The 22,393-nt window shown below is 37.5% G+C and overlaps 4 protein-coding genes across 9 annotated transcripts; 3 read left to right on the top strand and 1 right to left on the bottom strand.

Moving 5' to 3' along the window:
* Positions 1-480: 480 nt before the first annotated feature.
* LOC112557306 (L-threonine 3-dehydrogenase-like) lies at positions 481-6,068 on the bottom strand. The gene is given in 10 exon segments (XM_025227076.1): positions 481-858; positions 1,833-1,855; positions 1,857-1,999; positions 2,658-2,754; positions 3,167-3,317; positions 3,770-3,897; positions 4,183-4,328; positions 4,330-4,518; positions 5,927-5,943; positions 6,057-6,068. Coding segments are annotated over 8 exon segments (1,068 nt in total). The 5' UTR covers positions 4,507-4,518; positions 5,927-5,943; positions 6,057-6,068; the 3' UTR covers positions 481-655.
* A 1,173-nt stretch (positions 6,069-7,241) lies between these two features.
* On the top strand, positions 7,242-7,676 carry LOC112571652. Its single transcript, XM_025250854.1, has one exon. The coding sequence runs from the start codon at positions 7,242-7,244 to the stop codon at positions 7,674-7,676; it is 435 nt and encodes a 144-aa protein (XP_025106639.1).
* Positions 7,673-12,510, top strand: LOC112557290 (diphthine methyltransferase-like). 2 transcript variants are annotated; one of them, XM_025227067.1, is made up of 7 exons: positions 7,673-9,390; positions 9,699-10,069; positions 10,328-10,479; positions 10,936-11,005; positions 11,134-11,199; positions 11,486-11,655; positions 11,965-12,510. In XM_025227067.1, exons 1-7 carry the CDS (start codon positions 9,220-9,222, stop codon positions 12,183-12,185), a joined length of 1,221 nt encoding a protein of 406 aa, XP_025082852.1. In that variant the 5' UTR covers positions 7,673-9,219; the 3' UTR covers positions 12,186-12,510. The 2 variants fall into 2 exon arrangements, with proteins under 2 accessions (XP_025082852.1, XP_025082843.1); XM_025227058.1 differs by having other exon boundaries at positions 10,325-10,479.
* A 3,582-nt stretch (positions 12,511-16,092) lies between these two features.
* Positions 16,093-22,386, top strand: LOC112567962 (serine protease 33-like). Of its 5 annotated transcripts, none has more exons than XM_025244937.1 (10): positions 16,093-16,334; positions 17,119-17,254; positions 17,715-17,909; positions 18,271-18,426; positions 18,909-19,006; positions 19,466-19,553; positions 20,242-20,470; positions 20,987-21,153; positions 21,467-21,521; positions 21,792-22,386. In XM_025244937.1, the coding sequence occupies exons 4-10, from the start codon at positions 18,316-18,318 to the stop codon at positions 21,971-21,973; spliced, it is 930 nt and encodes a 309-aa protein (XP_025100722.1). In that variant the 5' UTR covers positions 16,093-16,334; positions 17,119-17,254; positions 17,715-17,909; positions 18,271-18,315; the 3' UTR covers positions 21,974-22,386. The 5 variants fall into 5 exon arrangements, with proteins under 5 accessions (XP_025100722.1, XP_025100708.1, XP_025100739.1 ...); XM_025244923.1 differs by having other exon boundaries at positions 17,115-17,254; XM_025244954.1 differs by having other exon boundaries at positions 17,088-17,254.
* Positions 22,387-22,393: the final 7 nt, after the last annotated feature.

Genomic DNA, 22,393 nt, shown 5'->3' with positions numbered 1-22,393 from the left:
TTCTTGTATAAAATTGGTGTTTGCAACAGATAAACGTTGAAATAGGTATTAGAAGCTGTTTGCTGTTATATAATTATTTCTAATAATTATAATGAAATGTTATTTAATACTGCTTCCTCCTTATGCCAATGAAAACTCACGAAATTGTTCAAAAGAAATATACTTTTAAAATGTGGTCCTCTTTTCTGAAATTTTGGGATTCTCTCCAATTTACTGCAAATTTTAACCTTTTTCGCCTTTAGAGACTATGCAGTCCTTGCCTGGACTGCAAGATCCTGAACCATTGACGTTGTGCTGTTGCATCTGTGTATATTTGTTTGTCAATGCTTTGGTCAATTTATGCAAGCTATTTTTTTTAAAAAAAAATTCTATTATTGAGTATATTTGTGCGTTTTACTTTGTTTTATTTCTGCACAGTACAAATCGGAAATGCATAATTAATTCTATTATTACTAAAACTAAGGAAAAAAGCCCACAAGATTTGTAGATGGAATTTTTATACACTGATGGAATGATGCACAACAAAATCTTTCTTTAGCAAACATGCTTGCCTTTGTGTCTCCTTTTTCATTTGGACAGAAAAAGAGAAAAAAATTGTTGTCTATTAAGTAGGGCCCACTAACGGAAATGGCTCTCTGATACATGCCATAAAATTCTATTTTGTAGGATCCATCAAAATCTTGCATGCTTCTCCACTGAACAAGGCCTTGAAAGCATCTTCAAACTTGGACATTGGGAAACGATGAGAAACAACTTTCTTGACATCAATCTTTTTCTCAGCCACTAGCTTCTCTATCTCTTGCCAAGTGTGGAATATGAGTCGGCCATGCACGGTGCGCATGGTTAATGCCTTGAATACTGCAAATAAAAGAACAAAATGTCAATAATACTCTAATAACACAAGTCCATGACAAAAAAGAAGTTAAATCTTTTGTTGTTGTTGCTATAGTTGTAGTTATTTCTGCTGTATTATTGTTGATGCTACATTGTTGTAGATACTACAATTATTGTTACTGCTATATCATTTTAATAGTTGCTGCTGTTTTATTGCTAATGTTGCTGGTGTATCATTGTTGTTGGTTTTGTGCTTGTGGTGTTGCTGCTGATGTATTTGTGCTATTGTTGCCACATTGATGATGATGTTGTTGCAGTGCTCCAAGAAATAGAAATCTATATTAACTGTGGTACATCAGACATGAAAAGGCTTGGTTGAACATTTTTATAACAAACCAAAACCAGATAATGGTCAGTGGTTTTTAGTACATCTCAAAATGAGTAATAAACTACACCAGGAAAGGAATCTCCCCCAGAAGTACTCTTCAAACATTGGGCCACATTTATACCCACATCAAAATAGACCATTCAACAGTGTAGACACAAGACTTGTAATAGGCAGAATATAGTGAATACTGCTTCTGGGGGAAGAATAGATTTGAGCAATCCATATAACTTACAAACCCTGACTAAGACTCACTGCAAGCCCAGATGACAAGGCATTTGAACAGGAGGATATGGAACATGGATACCAAAATGTGCAAAAACTACTCGTCAGCTCTTTTCCCCAAAACTAACTGCTAAAAAAGTTTAAATGAAGAATGACTTCTATTTTGACAGCTTTTGAGAGGAACAAGCTTTTAACAATAGTTGTCATGGTTTCAATACTTTGGTCCCATGAACAAATATGTAATCATAAGTCTTAAACATAGGGTATAAATGTCATTATCGTTACAGGCTTATCTGATAGAACAGACAAAAATATACAAGAAGTTTTCAAGTATTCATAAATTCTGGCAGATTTAAAAATCTGTTCAATACAAAGTGATGCTGCTCACTTATATCTTGCAGAACATCTCTCGTGCAAGGGCTGTTTGGGGAGGCCCACCAGCATGACTTGGCCACCTTTACGTAGCAGTGAGAAAGTGGAATTGACAACAGAAGGAACTCCACTGCATTCACAGATGCGATCCATCCCAACACCATCTGTCAGCTCCACAACAAACTAAAAATCAAATTGAAAACAAATTTCATATCATCTCCTCAGTTTAGTTTAACTAACTATTTCTGGTTAAGGTTTGTTTTGAATAAAGAAATGTCATACGCATTTACCATCATATAATTCTGTAATAAGAAGCATGAATCATTTTAACATTAAATGCGTCACTGTTTCCAAACCTCTTATTTTTGTTAAGGTCAACTGAATTTTGTTCTCTCCAACAAGTACATATCAACATTTCTTCAAACACTAAAAAGTTAACTTATTATATAAAAATATGCTCTCCTAAAACTTCTCTACAAAATTTACTATTTTATGGTTGTGATGTTACTGTAATGCCTCTATGTACGAGAGATAATAAGAGAATGCATAAACTGGAATCTCTATTGATTAATGCTTTTTGAACATCAGCCTATCTCTATGATGTACATAGACGAGAACAGTGTTCAAGAAATTCTTTCAGTCAGCATATGCCCCAAGTCAGGTAATCAATGTCAAAGCCACAACCAAATGAAGCTTTCATGCTATTAAGATGATAATGCATAATATTATGTGCAAAGATATAGCCATAAATTATAGTCCTATAATTTTCACTTAACAAATGACAAGAGTTTTGGGAAAGAAGCATCAGCTGGTAGTACAATTTTCACATTGTTATAAAAACCTCTTTCAGATCCTTGGTTTTTGTGTTCACTGTTATGTCAGCTCCCATCTCTTTAGCAAGTTTTAGCTTCGCATTCTCAATGTCAGTAGCAATAACTCTGAAAACAAAACAGTGAAGATAGCACAAATTCAAAAGTTGATATTTCAAAGCGTTCATGAAAAAGCATTAACAGGACATTAGCATCAACTCCTCTGTAATAGAATTTGTATTTCAGTTTTTAATTATTGATTTATCAGTCTGAACTAAACTTTTGTTATCAGTTCAGGATTTCTCTCTCAAATAAATGCCTTCATACAGGCATCAATGATATATTTTCATAGTTTTGAAAAAGTCAGTGTATCTTTAAGAAGGGAAAGAAAATATCACTTTCATATTAAGGTAAAATCATCACTGGAACCGAGGCAAAATTTGTTTATGCCATAACAGGTGGGTATACACAATGCTAATCCTTTTAAAGCAGAACATAACCCTTCAAGATTAGAGACATAAGCTAGAAATAAATAATGTACCTCTTTGCTCCCAGAACTTTGGCCACAGCCTGAGCAAACAGTCCTACTGGTCCACAGCCTGTAACTAGCACATCCTGACCTTTCACATCCAGGCGTTCCAATGCATTATGGGCCACTCCAAGAGGTTCTAATAGTGCAATCTGTTCAGCATCTAGTCCAGTCACAACAGAAGCAGTTAAAGCAAATGAATACATGGCAACAGCAATATTAAAAAGAACCTAGTGTTATCTCTCCATAAAATAGGGACTGAGGCTATCAACGACAGCTCATTGTTATCGTTTTCTATAGAAATGAAAAACTAATAAAATTTAATACAAGCATGTTAAACTGTGACTTATCAGGTTAACAGAACTAAAATTTGGTGATATGAAAGATGCTTTATCCAACTTTATTTTAAACCACTGAAAAAAACATGTAAAAGGAGGTAACATGCACTTAAGAACTATTATTGCACTACACTAATCTAAGATTCACCATTAAATTTTGACATTCACTTTTATGACTTGAAACCAGAGGCTAGGATGAAGGAAGAGCAACAAATCTATAAAATGGAGCAAAAATGGAAAATTAAGGTGTTAAATTTAAACATTTTGAAACATGTACCTAAATCACTCTTGATCACATAGAGATATCTAGCTGGTACAGTTGTGTATTCAGAACATCCACCACTGCGTGTCTTTTTACCATGTCCAAATTGACCCATATTCGAACATATGGCACCATCCTCATATCTGTTGGATATAGTCATGAAAAATTGCTCAGTCTTGCTACGTTAACACAAAAATTTAAGAAAATGGAATAGAAAAAAATTGGAAAATTAGTAATTATACATTATTATTGATGGAACAGTACTAATTTCATTATTTTCAGAGTTGTTTTCTGTAAAAAAGAAAAAAAAAAGTAAATAAATTTTTGTTGGTAAATAATATGACTTCAGTTCAGTTTGTAGGATACATCATTTTGCTTAATCTGCTAAAAACAACAAGAGAATGTTCATCTATAATAAGTATTCTCACTTGCATTGGTAGCATTCACCACAGTAGAAATGATTTTCAACTCCTACTTTGTCCCCAACAGACACTTCTGTAACACCAGGTCCACATTTGACTACAGTGCCGGCACATTCGTGGCCTGGGACAAATGGAATGGTTGCAATAACTTTTGGCAACGCTGTCCCATTTGTATAAAGCAATGTCCGAACCACAGATTGCCACACAGTCTACTTTGATGAGTACTTCGTCATCTGCTGGTTCTGGAACTGGTATTTCTTCATAGGTGTATGATGCTTGTTCCTCTTTCTTGACCAGAGCCTTCATCAGCTTTGGAAGTAATGATGCCATACTGAGAGGCTGCTGAAAGACAACAGATTTACTCAATGAAATGTGAAGCAGTCAAAATGCTATTCTTAAAACACCTGTTGCTGAGGTGCAAGAGGCCCAAGGTGAATTTTCCTGTGCTCCCCACTTATATAGCCCTGCTGAACAGTTTATCTAAACCACAAAGCCCATCATGTCCAACCAGCATGATCCTGAGAAGATAAAATCTCATGCAAGTGACCTTCAACTCCTCAGAAAAAGTATCAACACTAAATATGTGATGACTGAGGTCAGAATGAAAGGGGTTGACTGCAAACCTTGCCGACTTATCTCATTGTAGTCCTCAGATACTGAACTCTGAGTCCTTCCTGTGACCTTTCACTTACGATTCCTCCCCTTTCTCTTTATTCCCCCTTTCATTTCTTTTCAAGTTTCCGTGCTTTTATATTCGCATCGTAATTCCATGGAAAATTAAAGTCTATAACTATAATGCTTTTTTCTCGCGACATATTCCTTTAACTGTTTCTATTAGTTTAATTATGATTTTAGGACAAATGCAAGGTCTTATCAAACCATCATACCATACCTACATCATACTGCTGAAAGATTTAAAAACGTTCATTCACAAGGTTCAATGTTCTAATAATGTCACATACTACCTATATATATATAGCGTAAATCTCATACAAACGAATTTATAACGCTACTTTTTTGTCACCTGGCAGCATAATTAATTTAATGTGTTAATTTATTCCCATAATAATAGTTCAGCCACCAGTGGGCCCTGGCCTTGACACTAATATGACGCGTATTTGTTCAGCTTTGTGAATTCTGATTCACCTGCCTTGTGATAGACTCGGAACGTGCGAGCTGTCGCTTGGCGTGACACGGGTATTATTTGAACGAGACGCTAGTAAGAGCCTAGAGAGGGTAACAAGTATATTGTAATATGAAAGGGTAAAACTAATAAAAGCTCGAACCTTGGGTACTGACGACTCTTACTAAGAGATCGCCTTTGTATAAGAAGTATAATGCACTGCAATTGCTGACGTTATTCTTGTAACCTCTGTATTCTTCTAAATGCTGTTTTACTTATTTTTTTATTTATTTAGTCTTTGTGTGCCTATGCACGAACGTAACAATTATCTACCTCGTAAAAGCTCAGGAAAGCGACCCAAGAAGGTCACCAGACAAATCGACCTAAAACCACGTCGGCCCATCGTGATAAATTCGATGGTAGCAAACAGTTTCGACTTGTTCACACACACACACATATATATAGTTTTCGAACAATGCATGCTTATGGACAATATTTCACACGAATAGTAGGTTCTATTGTGAGTGATCGATTTGTCGAAGATAAGACTCAGCTCTTTGGTCGAACTGTCTGTGAGTCGGGGGCGAAATGGCTGGGTGGCTGTGTTTCTGGGTCGACTTGTCCTACCTCCTGAGAAGCGTCAGCTTGGCAAAAAAAAAAAAAGACGATGTTAAATTCTTCTCGTTCAAGAAAATAGATATACCATAAATAATAAAATTACCTTATATTTAAATTGTTTCTATACGTTTACACTTACGATGTAGATAACGAAGAACAAGAGAAATTCAAGACTAAATATTTGGGTTTCGGTTTAGTATCGTTTCCGGTTGAGTTCTTGTTTCCCGTCATTGTTTCTCTATTTATACGAGAGCAAAATTTTGCCAGTACCGTTTACGAACTGGAAGAAAAAGTGAGATTATTTTTCTCTTAGTGTAGAACTATCAATAAGTTAAGTTTTATAACGTACAAGTTCTGGTTCTGAAACATGAAGTTACTATATTTCATTAAAATTGCCTGTCAAAAAGAATGCTCAGACCGTCTGCATTACTAGCAGTAGATGCTCGGTTAGTTAGGAATCAATAGCATACAGGCATTTAGATAACAGTAACATAATAATAATAATAATAATAATAATAATAATAATATCGTTTTATCGATTCCTGTTCACCCTAACTTCTGACAACGATGGGACTAAAAATTCGTCTTTACTATTTTTAGAGACTTTGAATTAACATATAGCCGTGACTGTATGACCATAAGCACAGAGCCAGTCTTGCTTTAATTTCACGATACCAAAATTATCTGCTTGACCAAAACAGGGTTAATGCATGCCACATACTACTCGATCATGTCAGGCGTGTTTTTACCTCAGACGTAACGAAATAATTCTGCTCTGTTTGTGAGATAAAGATCTTTAATATCAGAATTTTTACCTGCATTTTTTAAAAATTAATTTTATTAATTCAACGTCATTGCCCGTGATATCACAAATCAACTGTTATGTTGTCTGCTTATCAGTGCTTGAAGCTTTTACATTGTCTGTGACCTTCAGTGAAGTCAATAGCTTTTTTAATCTGAAACTTCCAACTAATTTGATTTGTCATTTGACTTGAGTTTGCCTTTATTAACACTTGATTATCACTTCACCCTCCATGATGCTAATCCAGAGCATTACCTGGGCTCGTAATTCTATGTATAATTAGTACCAAGAGGTTATTGGTTCAATGCTGCATCCCAAGTGGTGCTCAGGATTCAAGCCAAGAATATATTTTAAGATTAGCTAATAAAAATTGCTGTACAATTTTAAGGCTTGCAAGTACTTGGAGTGTATGATTTCTGACAAATTTATTGAAATAAATTGACATATAAGAATTTAATCCGGGTTTGTTGTTTTAAATATGATCAGCCTGCTTTAAGACTGGAGAAGCCAACAGCGACCAGTATGGCAACTATTGGCGATGAAGACAGTGCAACTCAGAGCAGCCATAGTTCTCCTTCCACACCCAGCATCAGCAACCCAGGGACACCACGATCAGAACTCACCCAGGAGGTTAGGGCCACACCGCCTCTTCCTCAACCATCTATCTCATCCTCAGTCCAGCGCACAATCCCAGGGCAGCTGCAGGCACAGCAAGCACAAGTATTGGTTCCCCAGGCTCACATTCAACAGCAACAGCAGCCATTGCATCAGCTGCCACATCAGCCACAAAGCAAATACAGCTCATTACTGGCAGTGATAGAAGACATGGGCCGTGATATTCGCCCCACATATGCTGGAAACAGAACCTCTTCGGAAAGACTAAAACGCAGCATTGTGCATGCTAGAATTCTTGTTCGAGAATGCTTAATGGAATGTGAACGAAGCGCAAGAACATAAATTATAGTCATAAAGGATTTCCCTGTGACAGTCAAAACATCTAATATTACTGACTTGTAGATTTTTTTTTTAATCGTATGAAGAATTTTATGATAGCCTCTTTCCTTTTCACAGTTTATTATATGACTGAGAACTAATCAGTGCAGCTATAAGAATTTAGTGATTTCAGCTTTTTCTGCTATGCAGAAAGACTGAAATGGAGTTCATATGTTATACTTCTTATAAAGATGAAAGCAACATGTGAAAAGTCCTGCTTGGTTTGATTATGATACCTTTCATGCCTTTGGGATTTAAAAATTTGCAGAACCAAAGCAAAACTCCAATGTTAAACAATATATATGTGGATGGATAGTTCATTTAACAAATATTTTGATAATATGTTTAGCAGTAGTAGGGAAGGTTCTGCTGCAGCACTAGTATCAATTCTTGTGCTGTTAAGTCTTTGAGGTGCAGGTTAATTAGGACTGATGTTCATTTGCTTGCACTAGCTTTGACAGAAGGGGGAGGACAGTTTTAAATCTTATTTTTTCATAGTGGAATGTTTTTCTTGGGTTCTTCACTTCTTTATGTCTTGAACCTGCAGCTAATAGAGGGGTGCAAAGTGGGTCATTCACTGAGGTTTGTTGTCATGATATTGTGATGTTCATAACATAGCATGCATAAAGAAGACTACATTTATTTTTTTTCCCCAAAAGACCATTGTATACTACCTATATCCTATTTCACCAGGAATCATAAAATCAAATGCAACTTCATTAACAGTTAGGATAAAAGGTACACAGCAGTTTATATTACTGTGAACAGGAGAGTGTAATGTTTCATCCTTTATTTATTTTTTTGACATGACGAACACAACGAGGCCTGTTGTTAAGAAATCTGTAATAGAGAAGGAAGGTGTCCACTGAATATTAAACAAGCATATCTAGCAAGTTGGTGTTTGTATTTTATTTCTGCATGAACAGTGTGTGCACCCTATGTCGGACAGATTTTGAGATAAACAACTATTTTAAATAATAAAACAAGAAGCTATAGTTTGTGCACCTTGTCAATGACAGTAGCTCTACACAAACTGTACATAACTGAGAAAAGCTTGAAATCACAATAGTCTAAACTGCAGGGCCAAAGTACTAGAGTTAAATGCACTTGAAAACTTGAGTTTCTAAAAGAAAGATTTCTTCATATTCTCAAGATTACACAATATCTTCCCAGTATTCTCCTAATTGTCTCTGGAGTCGTTACCGTTAAAACTGAAATCTGCTAAAGTGATCGCCATTTAATGCCGGAACGCAGCAAGTCTTCGCATTGTTCTTCGTTCTACATTGCTGTTTCTACTTTGTTAACTTGTTCTACATCTTTATCACTATTTTGTGATCTTGTTCAGAGCAGTGAGTCCGCCTTCAGTTTAGATGTTGTGCATTATAAATTCAATTATTATTAGTAATGGTATGTGTGTTTATTTAAGTACTTTTGCTTGTTCTAGGATATCCAATCAGTCTCATCTGACAAAGGAATTATTACAGTTGCGCACAACTTTGCACCACACATGGCTTCAACAGAGAGATCAGGAATAACAAATTTTCAAATTCTCGACACTCAGCTTTATGCAGATTCTGTAGAGTGGTGCCCTTTTGATGGTCTGCAAAATATTCTTCTGTGTGGAACTTACCAACTTTTAGAACAAACATCAAATGAGAGTGACAGCATAAAAAATGAGGTCTGATTTTATTAATGAAATTTATACCCTGTTTCTTTGTAAAAGTTTTTGGATTGCATTTTAAATGAACATTGACGCAAATGTCAAATGTGACGTGTTGCACAAATACAACCTTTTGTGTTTTGTATTTTTTTAATCATTCAGTAGTATTTTTGCCATAAACATTTTTTATAAGAAAAGATTTCTGAGCTACCAAGTACCAGAATGGTTTTGCTTTCATTAAAAATTTATTATTTTTCATAGTATGACGGATGGCACTGACCGAAACAGTAAGACAACACCGACTAATCTTCCTATGTTTTTCTCAGGCCCAAGTTAGAGTTGGTCAGCTGCAAATGTACTACCTCCAGCAACCTTCACAAGAAGATGAGGACAAATTACCCTCTCTGTCTGTGTCATGCTGTGTTGACACGTCTGGTATTCTGGATGTCAAGTGGGCACGAAATTTCAGTAGCTCTGTGCCACTGTTTGGACTTGTTAATGCTTCAGGAGAATGTCAGCTGTGGAAAGTCAGTGACAGAGACGAAAACACAGTGACAACACAGAATGAAGCATCAAATCATTTGGCTGATACTTTGAAGGACAGCGATTGCTTAAGAAAAATGCTTTTGCCTTTGAAGACAGAAAAGATTGGGGACTGCTTAGCACTTTCCCTGGACTGGACAGGACCATTAGAGAGGTACTCTATGCATTTTTGAAAGATTTAAACAAGGTCATAGCTGACTGAAAATAGGTATGCAGATTATCTAATTGTTTTCACTTTTTTAACAAGAAGAAAATAAATAGAATTTCTAACATCTATATGTAAAAGGTGTGAGTTCCAGCTCATTCAAAGTTTCTAAATAATTCTTGACTTTCACCATTAATACCTAGGCATTTGAAGGTCACATTTAATTTTTAAGACCTTCACAAACATTTTACAAATTCCTTGCAGCAGTTCACCAAAAATAGTGGTGTCAGATTCATCAGGAAGTCTTTCAGTGTTGGAAGCAGGAAATGATTTTAGGATGACATCTCACTGGCATGCCCATGACTATGAAGCTTGGATCTGTGCATTTGATATGTGGAATCCAGAAATTGTGTACTCAGGTTAGCTGATTTCTCATTCTAAGCATCTACACTCTCTGCATTCATTGTACCCTTTCAAACACTGTTCCAAGACCCCAGTAGCATTATCAATCATTAGTTGTGATAAATGTTTTGATAAAATGTTGGGAATTTTTTTGCACTATTAAATCTGAGGTGATTATACATTATAAGCAGAATGCTTCTAGTCTTCACATTGTTCTTCACTTTACATTATTGTCACTGTTTGGTAGATACTTTTTAATGCAATGAGCTTGTCTGTTGGATGAGATATTGTGCTACACAAATTAACTTTTATGGAGAATAAAGATTATATTTTTTTTTTGTATTTTTAAGATTTACTTGACTTTTGGGGATCACTTTATCCTTACAACATCTATTTTATTCTTAATCACAATCTGTCATCGTAAAGAAAAGTAATTACATGTATTTATCATCTATCTTCTGATGCTGCTTTAGGAAGTGATGACTGTAAAATGAAAGTCTGGGACCTAAGAGCAGGAAGCCAACCTGTTAAAACTAACTCTGGGTAAGAATGTAATACATCAAGATTTTATTTAATAAAAGTATGAACTATAGAATAAAATATGCGATAAAAGAAGGGATTTAAAATATTCCTTTTATCATTCGCTTTTTAAATTTACGTTGTGCTTTCAGCTTTGACATGGGAGTATGCAGTATACAAAGTAATCCTCTCAGAGAATCACTTCTTGCTGTTGGAAGGTAAAGTGTACTTCCATTGATGGGTTAGTGAATTAAAATACATTTACCATTATTATAAAAATTTGAAAAAAAAATATAAAGACTCTTTAAATTTTGTTTTTAGCTTTAGCTTATTATCAACAGTGTCCTTTCTCACAGTACTGTAAAGTTATTGTCCATCCTGAAAAATTGTTTTCATACTGCAGTTGAATATACATGTTTGTTGATTAAAAATACATTTGCCATGGTGTGAAAAAACTACGAAAGATTACTTAGAACGTTATTTTTGATACCTTACAAATTCCAGTTATGATGAAAACCTGAGGATATTTGATAGAAGAAATATGAAGCAACCATTATCAGTGTCATCACTTGGTGGCGGGGTGTGGAGAGTGAAATGGGAGCCATTTCAAGCCAACAGAATTTTAACTGCCTCAATGCATAATGGGTTTCATATCCTTGATTGTTCTTTGCCTGGTAAGCATGAGTCATTTTACCATGACAATTCCATTTATCTAAAGTGTATTGTTCTGAATGAGTCAATAAAACTTAAAAGGTAAAAATTAAGTATGTTCTCAATGATATAGGTAATGTATAGGCAATGGGCACACAGGAAAATCTAAAAAATATTTATTTTTTAACAGTTCCACTTCATTGTACTTTGCAAGTTATAAAACTTCTTGTATGAGGCCTCATTTTAAAACATATTAGCAGGCAGACAGTAATTAGACTGACATTGAGTGACATGAAGTCAAATTACCCTCCCTTGCTTATCTACTTTGACAGATTCAGAACCCCTTCCAGTCCTTGCTCACTATACAGAACATAGCTCTTTGGCCTATGGAGCTGATTGGAGCAGACTATTTGCTGGATCCAGGACTACAAGAAAAGAAAATGATAGAGCACTTTCAAATGCTGAAAACGAAATATTTGCTACAGAATGTTACTTGATCTCTACCTGTTCATTTTATGACCATTCTTTGCACCTCTGGCAGTGGACACTTTAGTTAGTATTCTTATTATACAATCTTGATCACTTGCTTTGTTCATTTGTGTGCATTTCTGTGTGTGTAAGGCAGCATTTTGCTGAGGTAAAGCAATATCCCCAAACATCTGACAATATGTGGAGAAAACAAAATTAAAAAAAAAACTTTTATCATGTGTCAGTCTTAAAAAAAAGTTATATTTGAACTCTGCCAAAAGAGAAGTATTTCAAAACGCAAAGGAAAAAACCCGTGAGTCCAGTAGTTTCTACAGTTAGATGGAGCATTGGATATGAGTGATGCTCAAATCGTATACTTAGTATCAATTAAAGTTTAAAAGATGTTCTCACTTGTTTATTTATTCTGCTTTTGTTTTAAAAAAGGGGTGTCACATGATGACAGGTCGATAGTTTAGGGGTGTTGGGGGTATTGGAATGATACAATATTTGACAAGAAGCTATTCAATAGGTAAATGCGTGCCTTTATCTGTTTATGTTTGTTGTTTTGGATAGGGAAGCATTTTTTAATGTGTTCGTGTATTTTTGAAACAGAGAGTTATGCTCTCAAAAAACCACCACACAGCGCCTAGAAAAGCTTCACTGGAGTTCAAAGATATGGATGAATGGAATTCCTCAGAAAACTTGAATCTGAACATTGTTATTTATAGTGACACGCAAGGAGTCAACTAAATGCCTTCCTCGCGATAAGTACAAGATCCGCATTCAGGTCAAAGGTTGCCAACAACCCAGCTGTCGAAGTCGGGTGGGGTGGGTTGGGAGCAAGATGGTGTAGCAGTTAAGGCTGCGTGTGCGACAGATGTTTCTGTGGTTTAAAATTGAATAATAATCAAAAATCATATTGAAAAATATAAATACAATAATCTAGTCTACATCCAATCTGCCATCAGGTGTTGCATCCTCCCCTGTCCGACAATATCTTGTCACTCGCACACACACACACCTCGTAAACAAGTGTGGCCGAGGCATGCCGCTGGTTTCGAGTTCCTGATAAGAGTCGCAAGTCCGTGATACGGTTAGTGCTGTATATGTTATCTGCATGCCGACCGACGAAGTGATGCAAGGTGGTATTTTGCCAGAAAACTCTATGTAATTAACGGGCGTTATCTCAAATCTTTGGAGCAGGGCTATTTTCGTGGCTCAGTAATAGGGGTGGCGTCGCACTCTGTCCATCTTGTCCACATGCTATACACGTACACACATCACCTCAGAGAAAAGAAAAGCAATAACTATATAGCATTTGAATGGATATAAACTCAACTATTCTACGAACATCCACGACTTTATCAGGGGTTTTGAAATCGAAGCAAATTATTATACATTGGTGACAAGATGACCACATTTTTCACACTGTGCGGCGAATACAAGTCCCATATGGATCCTTTGACTTCTAATTTTTTTTGTGATCATTTTTGGCTAACACGCAATACGAAAGCAAATATTTTACTTTGTTTACGGCTACCAGAAGCTGAAACTGAAAATTATCACAGCTTTATCACACGATAAAATTTGGTAGCTTTCATTCTAGTGGTCGGTTTTGGACTTTTTCTGTATGAGTGCTATATCCTGCTCGAACTTCGAAACTGGAATTGCCTTGTTACCGAACAAGTTTCATTCCACAAAATCCTGTTAAAATCTATAATTTTGTAGTTTTTATGATCCGTGACTTGAGTGATTTGACTAAAAGTAGCAATAATATGCTTTCCGAGAATTTTGTATAACTACGGAATTCATATTTCAGTTTATTTTTCATAGTCTAGTTCTAAACAGTTCCAACTTTCTCATCCTTTGCCTACTTCTTCTAGTCTTCTTCAAGGATTATTGCATATTTTCTTTGTGCATTATTTGTATGGTATGTCAGACTTTATAGTGTTATAACACTGTGTAGGAGTTGGACTGCTACACTGCACTTTTATTAGAACTTTCGCTGTTTAGTGCTTGAATCGAGTTTTTTGAACTTTGAACTTCTTACCACCCCCTATAGCAGGGGTGGGCAACATAAGGCCCGCGGGCCGGATCCGGCCCGCGACGGGATTTTGACTGGCCCGCAGACTGTTTCTGGTCGTACATGAAAATGTGGCCCGCGGTCACATATTCTGCCGCAATCTCCCACTACATGTACTATTTACTTGCTTACTGCGTCGAATAGTAGTGACTGTTCGTTATTTTTTGGTTCTTTGTTTTCAGTTAGAATTAGATTTAGAAGTCGGCAAGAAAGCAGATGTTTGTTGTGCAGTGAAAGTGTTGTCGTGATGAAAGAGTACAACGTTAGCCGCCATGATGCGACGAACCATGCAGGCTAAGGCAGGCTGTGGCAGGCTAAGGCAGGCTATGGCAGGACTTTAGCAGCAGCGGAACGGCAAACAAGAGCAACAGAACTGGACAGAAAACTTGTAAAGCAGCAGAATGTATTCGTAAAAACGAAAGTAGCCCAGAAAGCTGCTACTCATGCCAGCTTTGTGGTCGCATACAACATTGCCAAGCACAGCAAATCGTTCAGTGATGGTGAATTTGTCAGAATATCACAACACACTTTCCAACACTGGAGACTATGGCACCCCAGATGATGTCAACCGAGAAATACACCAATATGATATCTACACTAGACAATGAATTTGCTCGTCGTGTTGCGGACTTCCAGAAACTTGCTGCTGAGTTTGATATCTTGTCATCCCCGTTTACAACTGACTTTGAAAAGGTGCCGGATGCTCTACAGCTGGAATTGACTGACCTGCAGTGTGACTCTACCCTGAAAGAGAAATTCCAACCTGAAAGCATTGACAAATTGTATGCCTCACTGAACGAGTCCAAGTTTGCGAACCTGAGAAAGATGGCCATGAAACTACTTGTTCTGTTCGGGTCTACATACGCTTGTGAGCAAACATTTTCGACCATGAACATTACCAAGACAAATCTGCGTTCCAGTCTAACTGATGTTCCCGTGCAGTCGTTACTGAGGATGTCTACCTCCGACATGCAGCCAGAGTTCAAGCAACTTGTTGACAACTTTGATCAGCCGCAGCTGTCTCATTGACTTCAGCAGCTATTGAAGTACATTACGTTAACATCATTAAATACTGTTTTCGGTCTCTATATGCTTTAAAATTAAAGTTTACGAGTTTACATTAAACACGATTTATTCCTTGCATAGGTAGATAAATACGCGATTAAGGTAATCCAGTAATCTGGCCCGCCAAGGACTTCATTTCCACATATCCGGCCCGCCGACCGGAGAAGTTGCCCACCCCTGCCCTATAGGGACCAGACAATTATGTGTAGCGTAACAGCCGTGTTGGGGGTGTGCCCTGTGGGAATTAAATCCAAGAGGGCATCCACACATGAGTACGCCTACTGCCACGTGGGCGTCCCTTTAGTACTTGGCGAAATATTACAAAAGGACGTGAAATCTGCAAATGTATGAAATCGACAAATGAGAGGAGCGTAAACAATGTGTTCCTTTTTAAAATGCAAAATAATACGTGTTGTATAATTGAGACTTAACAGGATTTTTGTTGAGTGAGACATGGCTGCGTTTGAAAATCTCGCTCGCTAAACACACGCTCTCCACCATTGTGTGCAAACGTTGCGTGTTCCGCATCTTTTTGCGATCATTTATGTTGGCAAACCAAGGCACTTGTAATTTTCTTTTAAAAGTACACCTTTTCGCTTACAAGTGAGCATTCTGTCACTGAAATGGGATCAATTTTAGCTCCAGAAAGTTTATTTTGAAAATGAGAGGACAAGAGGCGTATAGTTAAAAGTTTCAATGTCTAGCAGTCGCATAAATCTGAAACCTTGAAGTGCACATGTGGCATTACCCATTAGACATACGTCGTCCTGAGAGCATTTTATTAGCTAGGTGAGTGAAGCGCCAATCGAAGAAGCTCTAGGAAAAACAATTGTGAGTCGTTTTTGTTGCCAAAGAACTACTGGTGCATTTTTTTATGTAACTGGGTAAACTTCAGCAAAAGTTGTTCTTTCCTAAAATCTGCGTGAATGCACCCCTTTCCGCTCCCGAGATATACATCACAAACATCACCCTGCACGCAGAAAGATGTCAAATTCGTGACGTCACGTGTGTACACTGATTACGTCCCTGGATTCGACGCCAGTTCTTGGCTATCAGCTTCCCGCTCGGTCACAAACAACTGTGCGCGTAAGTATTTACAAGGGTGTATACTATAGTAGTTGTTTCTCATACCCTTAGTCTTGGAACAAGCAGACTGTATTCATCCAATGAATTCCATGTCCTTTGTACTAAACTATTTTCTGGCTACTGTCTTAGTTTTCGTGCAATTATCATTTGTGAATGTACTACAAGATCAAAGACTGGAAGAAAGCAAACCTCAATGTTGTTGTCGCAGTCTTAATCCGTTGAGAGGAAAGTTTATGTTTGAGGATGGCAACTGGGGCAACAGCGCCTGAGGGGGACCCACGATAGGAGAATCTTGTGGTTGGGTATACACTATATAGCCTACACTTACGGCTCTCGGCCCCGCGTACTGCTAAGGCCGCCCCTGTGCTATACATGCAGATGTACAAGATTTCGTTTTTAACTACGCGGAAAGTAAATCACATCAGATGGTCTTTGTCCGTTAAAAAATCCTCCACGAGAAATAGTCACCCTGCAAGGCACCAAAGATGGTAAGACAAACAACATAAATGTCTTGTAGGTTAAGTCTTTTCTGCGACTAGCTGCATTCAGTTATCTCGACGGATGTGACTTAGCTAAACGTGGAAGTTTTCAGAACCTTTCAAAAAAAGGTATGTGGGTAAAAATTCGATAAAAATTAGCCACTCCGGTGTTTGAAGCCTCCTGCTGAGAAATAATTCAGCTAATGAAAACTCTACCAGCAAGATAAACGATCAATTAAAATCGTTTTTTTTTATAGGTGTTTCTTTATGGTAGGTATAAACCACACCTTTATGTCTTAAGCCAGTATTAAAGGAAGTTCTACGGAGAATTACACCAGTATACGAAGTTTCGGAGGTGGACTAAAGGAAAGCTTGGAACTATGAAGAAACTGCAGCCTGGCCCATTCACTCTGGTGCTGCTCGTGCTGGTTGTCTCTGCAGGTAATACACATTTTAAATGAGATCGATTTCTTTATTCCACTTACAAAATTTACCACGTGATCAACGCTTTTGCGCACTTTTATAACAAATAATTCCTCAGGATCCTCAGAGGTACTCTTTGCTGGTAAATTAATATACGAGCATTCAGCGATCAAAAGTTTCCGCTGCTGCTAGATGCTTAGGTTTTGTCGCTAGGGTAGAAAGACCTGTAAAGATGTCTGACCATTAGTGAATCCTTGCCTCTGGAATTTTGGTTGCCAGCTCAAATGGAATTTAAATACCAAACACATTGTTAAACTTTGGCCAGCAAAGCATGTACCTTCTTTGTAAGCTCAGTAGTTTTTCAGTTAGTCAAGCAATCTTAAGCCGTTTCTACCAGTCGTTTATCTTTTTCATTTGTATGCTGGTTTCACAATTTCTCAAACGCTTTTATTTATTTATTAATTTTTTGTTGTTGAAGAAGTCAGATCAGCCGACAGTATGATTCCCGCCAACAAGCACAGCGAACACAACAGCCCCCGCAGTGACGGCAAAAAGACTGATCCAACGAACAAGACTGACACATTCACAGACGAACACGCAGGCTGCGGACAATTCGAAAGGGAGAGAGGACGCAGACATAGATGATCATGGGCAAAAACCATTCTATACACAGGCAAGGAACACTTTCTAACCATCCCAGTTGATGTTATATCTATACAAATAAATAATGTATAAAACTCGGCTCCCAAACTCAGATTATCCTAATATTAGAACACAAACTCAATACTTTGAGACAATTACAATCGTTGCATGTTGGGTAATTTGTAGTTTTTATGCGTAATGATGCTATTATACATGGGTGAATTTCCGTTCTTGACAAGATTTTCAGAGTGTTGAAATCACACATACACACACTTACTTGACAGTTTAAAAAAATTAACTTCCAAAGTTAGCTAAGGCGACTGGAAGATCTCCAGTAAGCAACATCTCTAACATCAGAATGGAGGTTCGCTGTAAATTCGTCGACTTTTCAGTTTCCGCGATCCAGCCCAACCTTGCCGTATTCAAAGTGGTTGGAGATGTGGAAGGCTTCGCAGGAAGGATGCGGTGTACCCGGGATAAAGTTCACCCGGCCACAGCCAAGAATAGCTGGAGGAAGACCTTCCGAGACAGGAAACTGGCCATGGATGGTAAGTGTCACGGTCTATATCGTGAGTAGTACTTACTGCAAGAAACGAATATCTGTGGGGAGGTTAATTGGAAAGGTTTATTGGTGATGAGCCTTTCTCTGTCAAATGATTTCAGATGATTTAGTCTGTGAAATGATAAAAAACTACCTTGAGGTTCTCGGTGACAGATTTTAGATGGCAAGGACATAGTATCTTTATAAACCGCATGATCACGCTCATGAAGGAGCATGCTCTTAGTGCCGGAAGAAAGAGCGAGACATGGGCAGCATACGAAGAACACAAAAATATAACAACAGTATTGAAAGTAATAACAGACAAAACATAGAAGACGGAAACAGGAAACAAACAGCAAAGGTTGAAAGTTTCGTGAACCCGCAGATGAGGAGGACTAATCTGTAGAGGAAAAAGTGAAAGAAAGGGTTGGACTAGCATTATGTGGACTTTTGTTAGGAGTAATGCTCACAATGTTTATATCTACTCAGGTCAGCTTGAGCCCTAAGCCAATGAAAGGGCAGCATATCTGTGGAGGAACTCTGATAGCCTCTAACTGGATCCTCACATCGGCTCATTGTCTCTTTGCGTGAGTCAAACATCAGAATTCCATTTTGACCGGGACGAACGCAAGTCAGTATTATGAGATGATTCCTACATTTTATGCAGTGATACTTTAAGACCAAGTTTTTTATGTGTGTTTTTTTTTTTAAGATTGCGTAGATTGACCCAATCCTTACCGAGGGCTGAAACTTGCATGGGAGCTTTGCTAATGAGGCATTGCTCTATTAGCGAGCCTATATATTTTGTAATGTCGCGGAAGTTGAGATCTTAGCCTTTATCCGAGACCCTTTGAAAATAATGTTGCACTCGACCTAACCTTTAAAGACGGCCGAACACAAACGCTTTCTTCATCGCTTTTGACTTTGCGGATGATGTTTATTTCTACTGTCTGTGAATACATATTTTATTTTATGTTTATTTCTGTATAAATTTATTAAAAGTATTTCTTTTAAATTTAAAATGGCATTTCCTGTACATCTATCAGGATTCCTTTCCTTTATGGCGAAAATAAATGGCTGATGCGGCTTGGAAAGCTGATGCAGAGTGGTCCATTGAAAGAAGAGACGGAACAGGTATTATATTACAAGTCTGTCTCAATGTGCTTCACTTAACAAATCATTGCTAAAATGGTTAAAATGGCAGCCAGCTAAAAACAAAACAAAACCCCCCAAAGTACTGCATTAAAGGGGCGATGATAAAATATAATATTGAGAGACAGAGACACAGCTGAGAGAGACAGAACAGACAAACATATTTGCTTAATCTGTTTGTAGCCAGAGAGAGAGAGAGAGAAGATCATTGCACTTTGATTTTAGAGAGAGATCCTTGGACAGTTTACATTTACTTAAGTACACTGGTTTGAAAGGAGGCAAGGAAGGGAGACTATTGTACAAGAAAGCAGATTGGCAGTCCATGTATTTAATTTTAAGCACGAGTCTTCATGTTTCTATCTGAATTCCCACTTTTCCATTCAGACTTTTACTTTCTCGTTTCACATTTCTGAATAATTTTGTCCATCTCTTATTTCAAGTCTGCTTCTTAGGCAAGTTAGAGATGGATTTTATATTCGTAAGAACGCTGCAGAGATCCAATATGAACGCTACTCATTTATGATGTTCGGGTCACCAAAGAGGAGGATATTACTTAGTCTCTCACAAATAGAATTTGTTCTCATGCCGAGAGAAACTTTAAATTTGGGGCGCATAAAATAATGATAATTTTGGGTTGAGGAGCGATGCATTGTCACGGTCCTCTGTGCAGGATTTCAATGTCAGCTTGATTGTGGTGCACCCCCTGTACGACTTCCGTGTCTTAATGCCGACTGAAGCCCTTGGAAAGCCTTCTGACCATGACCTTGCCCTCGTGAAGCTGAGTGGTGACGTCACTGTTACACCATGGGTGAGACCAATATGTTTGCCGTCACCCCAGTTCAAACCCCAGCCTGGGAAACTCTGTGTCATCACCGGTTGGGGTCTCATCAACGATCCTAGTGAGTTTACTTACGTCACTTAAGTAAGCTTGCCTTACTAATATTTTGAAAACCTATCTCGATAAGATGCTAGTAGTTTCCAGCAGAAATAGGATGGCAGAATTAGAACATGATGTTGACAAAACCTTGATGCAAAACTGGATTTTTAGTAACTTATTATAAATGTACACTCTGTACTCCCCCCCCCAAAAAAAAAAAAAAACAAAAACAAAAAACAACAACAACAACAACAAAAAACAAAGAAACAACAAAACAAAACAAACAAACAAAAAAAAAAAAAAACAAATAAAAAAAATTTGAAGGTCGGAATGCACGGACAGTCTATAATGGTGCCCTCTGAAGACCCTGTTGACACATATAAGCTCCCCAGGCTTTAAAACTTTATCAGTGCGCATATCTGGGATTTAATATTATTATATATAAATTATGTCTAACACCATTATTTTAACATCGATGCTGCAGTCTCCTTTGTATGCCCCTGATTTCACTTCAGCTAATGTTTTGACCTCTGTGAAGCGAGCAACGCATCCTCCACTCAAGACTTAAGGACGAGATTCCTAAAGGAAGCAATGGTGCCGATTTGGGAGTATAGCGAATGCAAGAATCTGGATGGCTACAGGGAACTATTGACCCCCAACATGCTGTGTGCTGGCTTCAAAGAAGGCATGGTGGATACTTGCAACGTATGTACAGTAAAGAAACTTGAAGGGCATTGACAGTGAGCAATCAATATGCAGTCTGATCGTGACTTTGGGCTCTCGGCAAGTTATGTCAACACTGAAAACATCTCTTCTCTGTTGACTTTAAAGAAAACTCTCTAGTTAAGTAAAAGTTTAGTCAGCTGAGATACAATGATTATTGTTTACTCTGTGTTGGACAACATTATAATACATAGGTAGGAAGGTTGATGAATAAATTGCTGGAAAATATAATGATAAGCGTTATCACAATACAAACGAAAGCCATCTCTACCCGTATTTTTTCTTCTTCTATCAGCTGGATAGCGGTGGTCCACTGCAATGCAAATACAACGACAAATGGTCTCTGATTGGTAAGAACCCGTTGACTTCCATCTTCTAGTACACAAATCATTTAGTTATTTTTGGAGGTATTAAATTAAATGTATTATTTGATCAACTAAACCTAAGCTTGAAGCAGCATGGTTTCCTCAAACTCAGATCATGTAATATAATGGAAATATTATCACAGAAACAAGCATTTTCTCATCACAATTTTTGCATTTGCCAGATAATTACATCCTCGCCCCACTGCGTCCAGCTTAAAACATGCCAACATAATCTTGTATTTTTCGATGTAAAAGGTGTGACCTCATGGGGTGATGCTGGTGGACGGGGATGCGCACGGCCGATGAAACCAGGGGTGTACAGCGATGTAGGAGCACATGTGCCCTGGATTTTTGAAACAATGTATTCTGATTATGCTGGTATACAGTCTCCATCCTGGAAGACACTTTTTGAGCAAAGCTTGTCACGAAGGCAATAAGACCACCCGACGGCTTCCATCTTGGGATTTAACATCGTTAGGTTTGAGATCTTCCTTCGCCATTTATATGCAAGGGGAAACTTACTGTTTTCCAGTCCCTAGATCATAGGATGACAATTTTTTATTTCACGTCCTTTCTCGTAAAGATACTCTTGCAAAGGTTTGATAAGAAATGCTCTGCGCTGTTTGAATCCAATCTGATTTCTTGTCAGCAACCCTAGTGATTAAAACTCGCCATCTATACCATAACTTTTCTTCCTAATGAAAATGTGGATCTCTAGAAAGAATCGCTCTGTAAAAACACTTTCATGTGTTCAAAATAGAATTTGTTTATGCTGTGAACAAAATGAAATTGTTGCGTAAACAACTATAGATATTGAAGACAACAGTAAAATAAAATGGTTGCAACCTAGTGATTTC

The sequence above is a fragment of the Pomacea canaliculata genome, linkage group LG1 (genome assembly GCF_003073045.1).
Source record: "Pomacea canaliculata isolate SZHN2017 linkage group LG1, ASM307304v1, whole genome shotgun sequence".
Classification (NCBI taxonomy): Eukaryota; Metazoa; Mollusca; class Gastropoda; order Architaenioglossa; family Ampullariidae; genus Pomacea; species Pomacea canaliculata.
The sequence above is the reverse complement of the archived record's forward strand: the minus strand, read 5'-3'. Positions and strand labels throughout refer to the sequence as shown.

Bases quoted from the DNA above. Each gene is read 5' to 3' on its own strand.
- LOC112571652 (XM_025250854.1), top strand. From the start codon at position 7,242: ATGGCAACTATTGGCGATGAAGACAGTGCAACTCAGAGCAGCCATAGT.
- LOC112557290 (XM_025227058.1), top strand. From the start codon at position 9,220: ATGGCTTCAACAGAGAGATCAGGAATAACAAATTTTCAAATTCTCGAC. The intron at 10,480-10,935 runs GTTAGCTGATTT...ATGCTGCTTTAG, and splicing joins TCCAGAAATTGTGTACTCAG to GAAGTGATGACTGTAAAATG. The intron at 11,200-11,485 runs GTAAAGTGTACT...TACAAATTCCAG, and splicing joins TCACTTCTTGCTGTTGGAAG to TTATGATGAAAACCTGAGGA.
- LOC112567962 (XM_025244937.1), top strand. From the start codon at position 18,316: ATGTGGAAGGCTTCGCAGGAAGGATGCGGTGTACCCGGGATAAAGTTC. The intron at 20,471-20,986 runs GTGAGTTTACTT...ACCTCTGTGAAG, and splicing joins GGGTCTCATCAACGATCCTA to CGAGCAACGCATCCTCCACT. The intron at 21,154-21,466 runs GTATGTACAGTA...TTCTTCTATCAG, and splicing joins GCATGGTGGATACTTGCAAC to CTGGATAGCGGTGGTCCACT.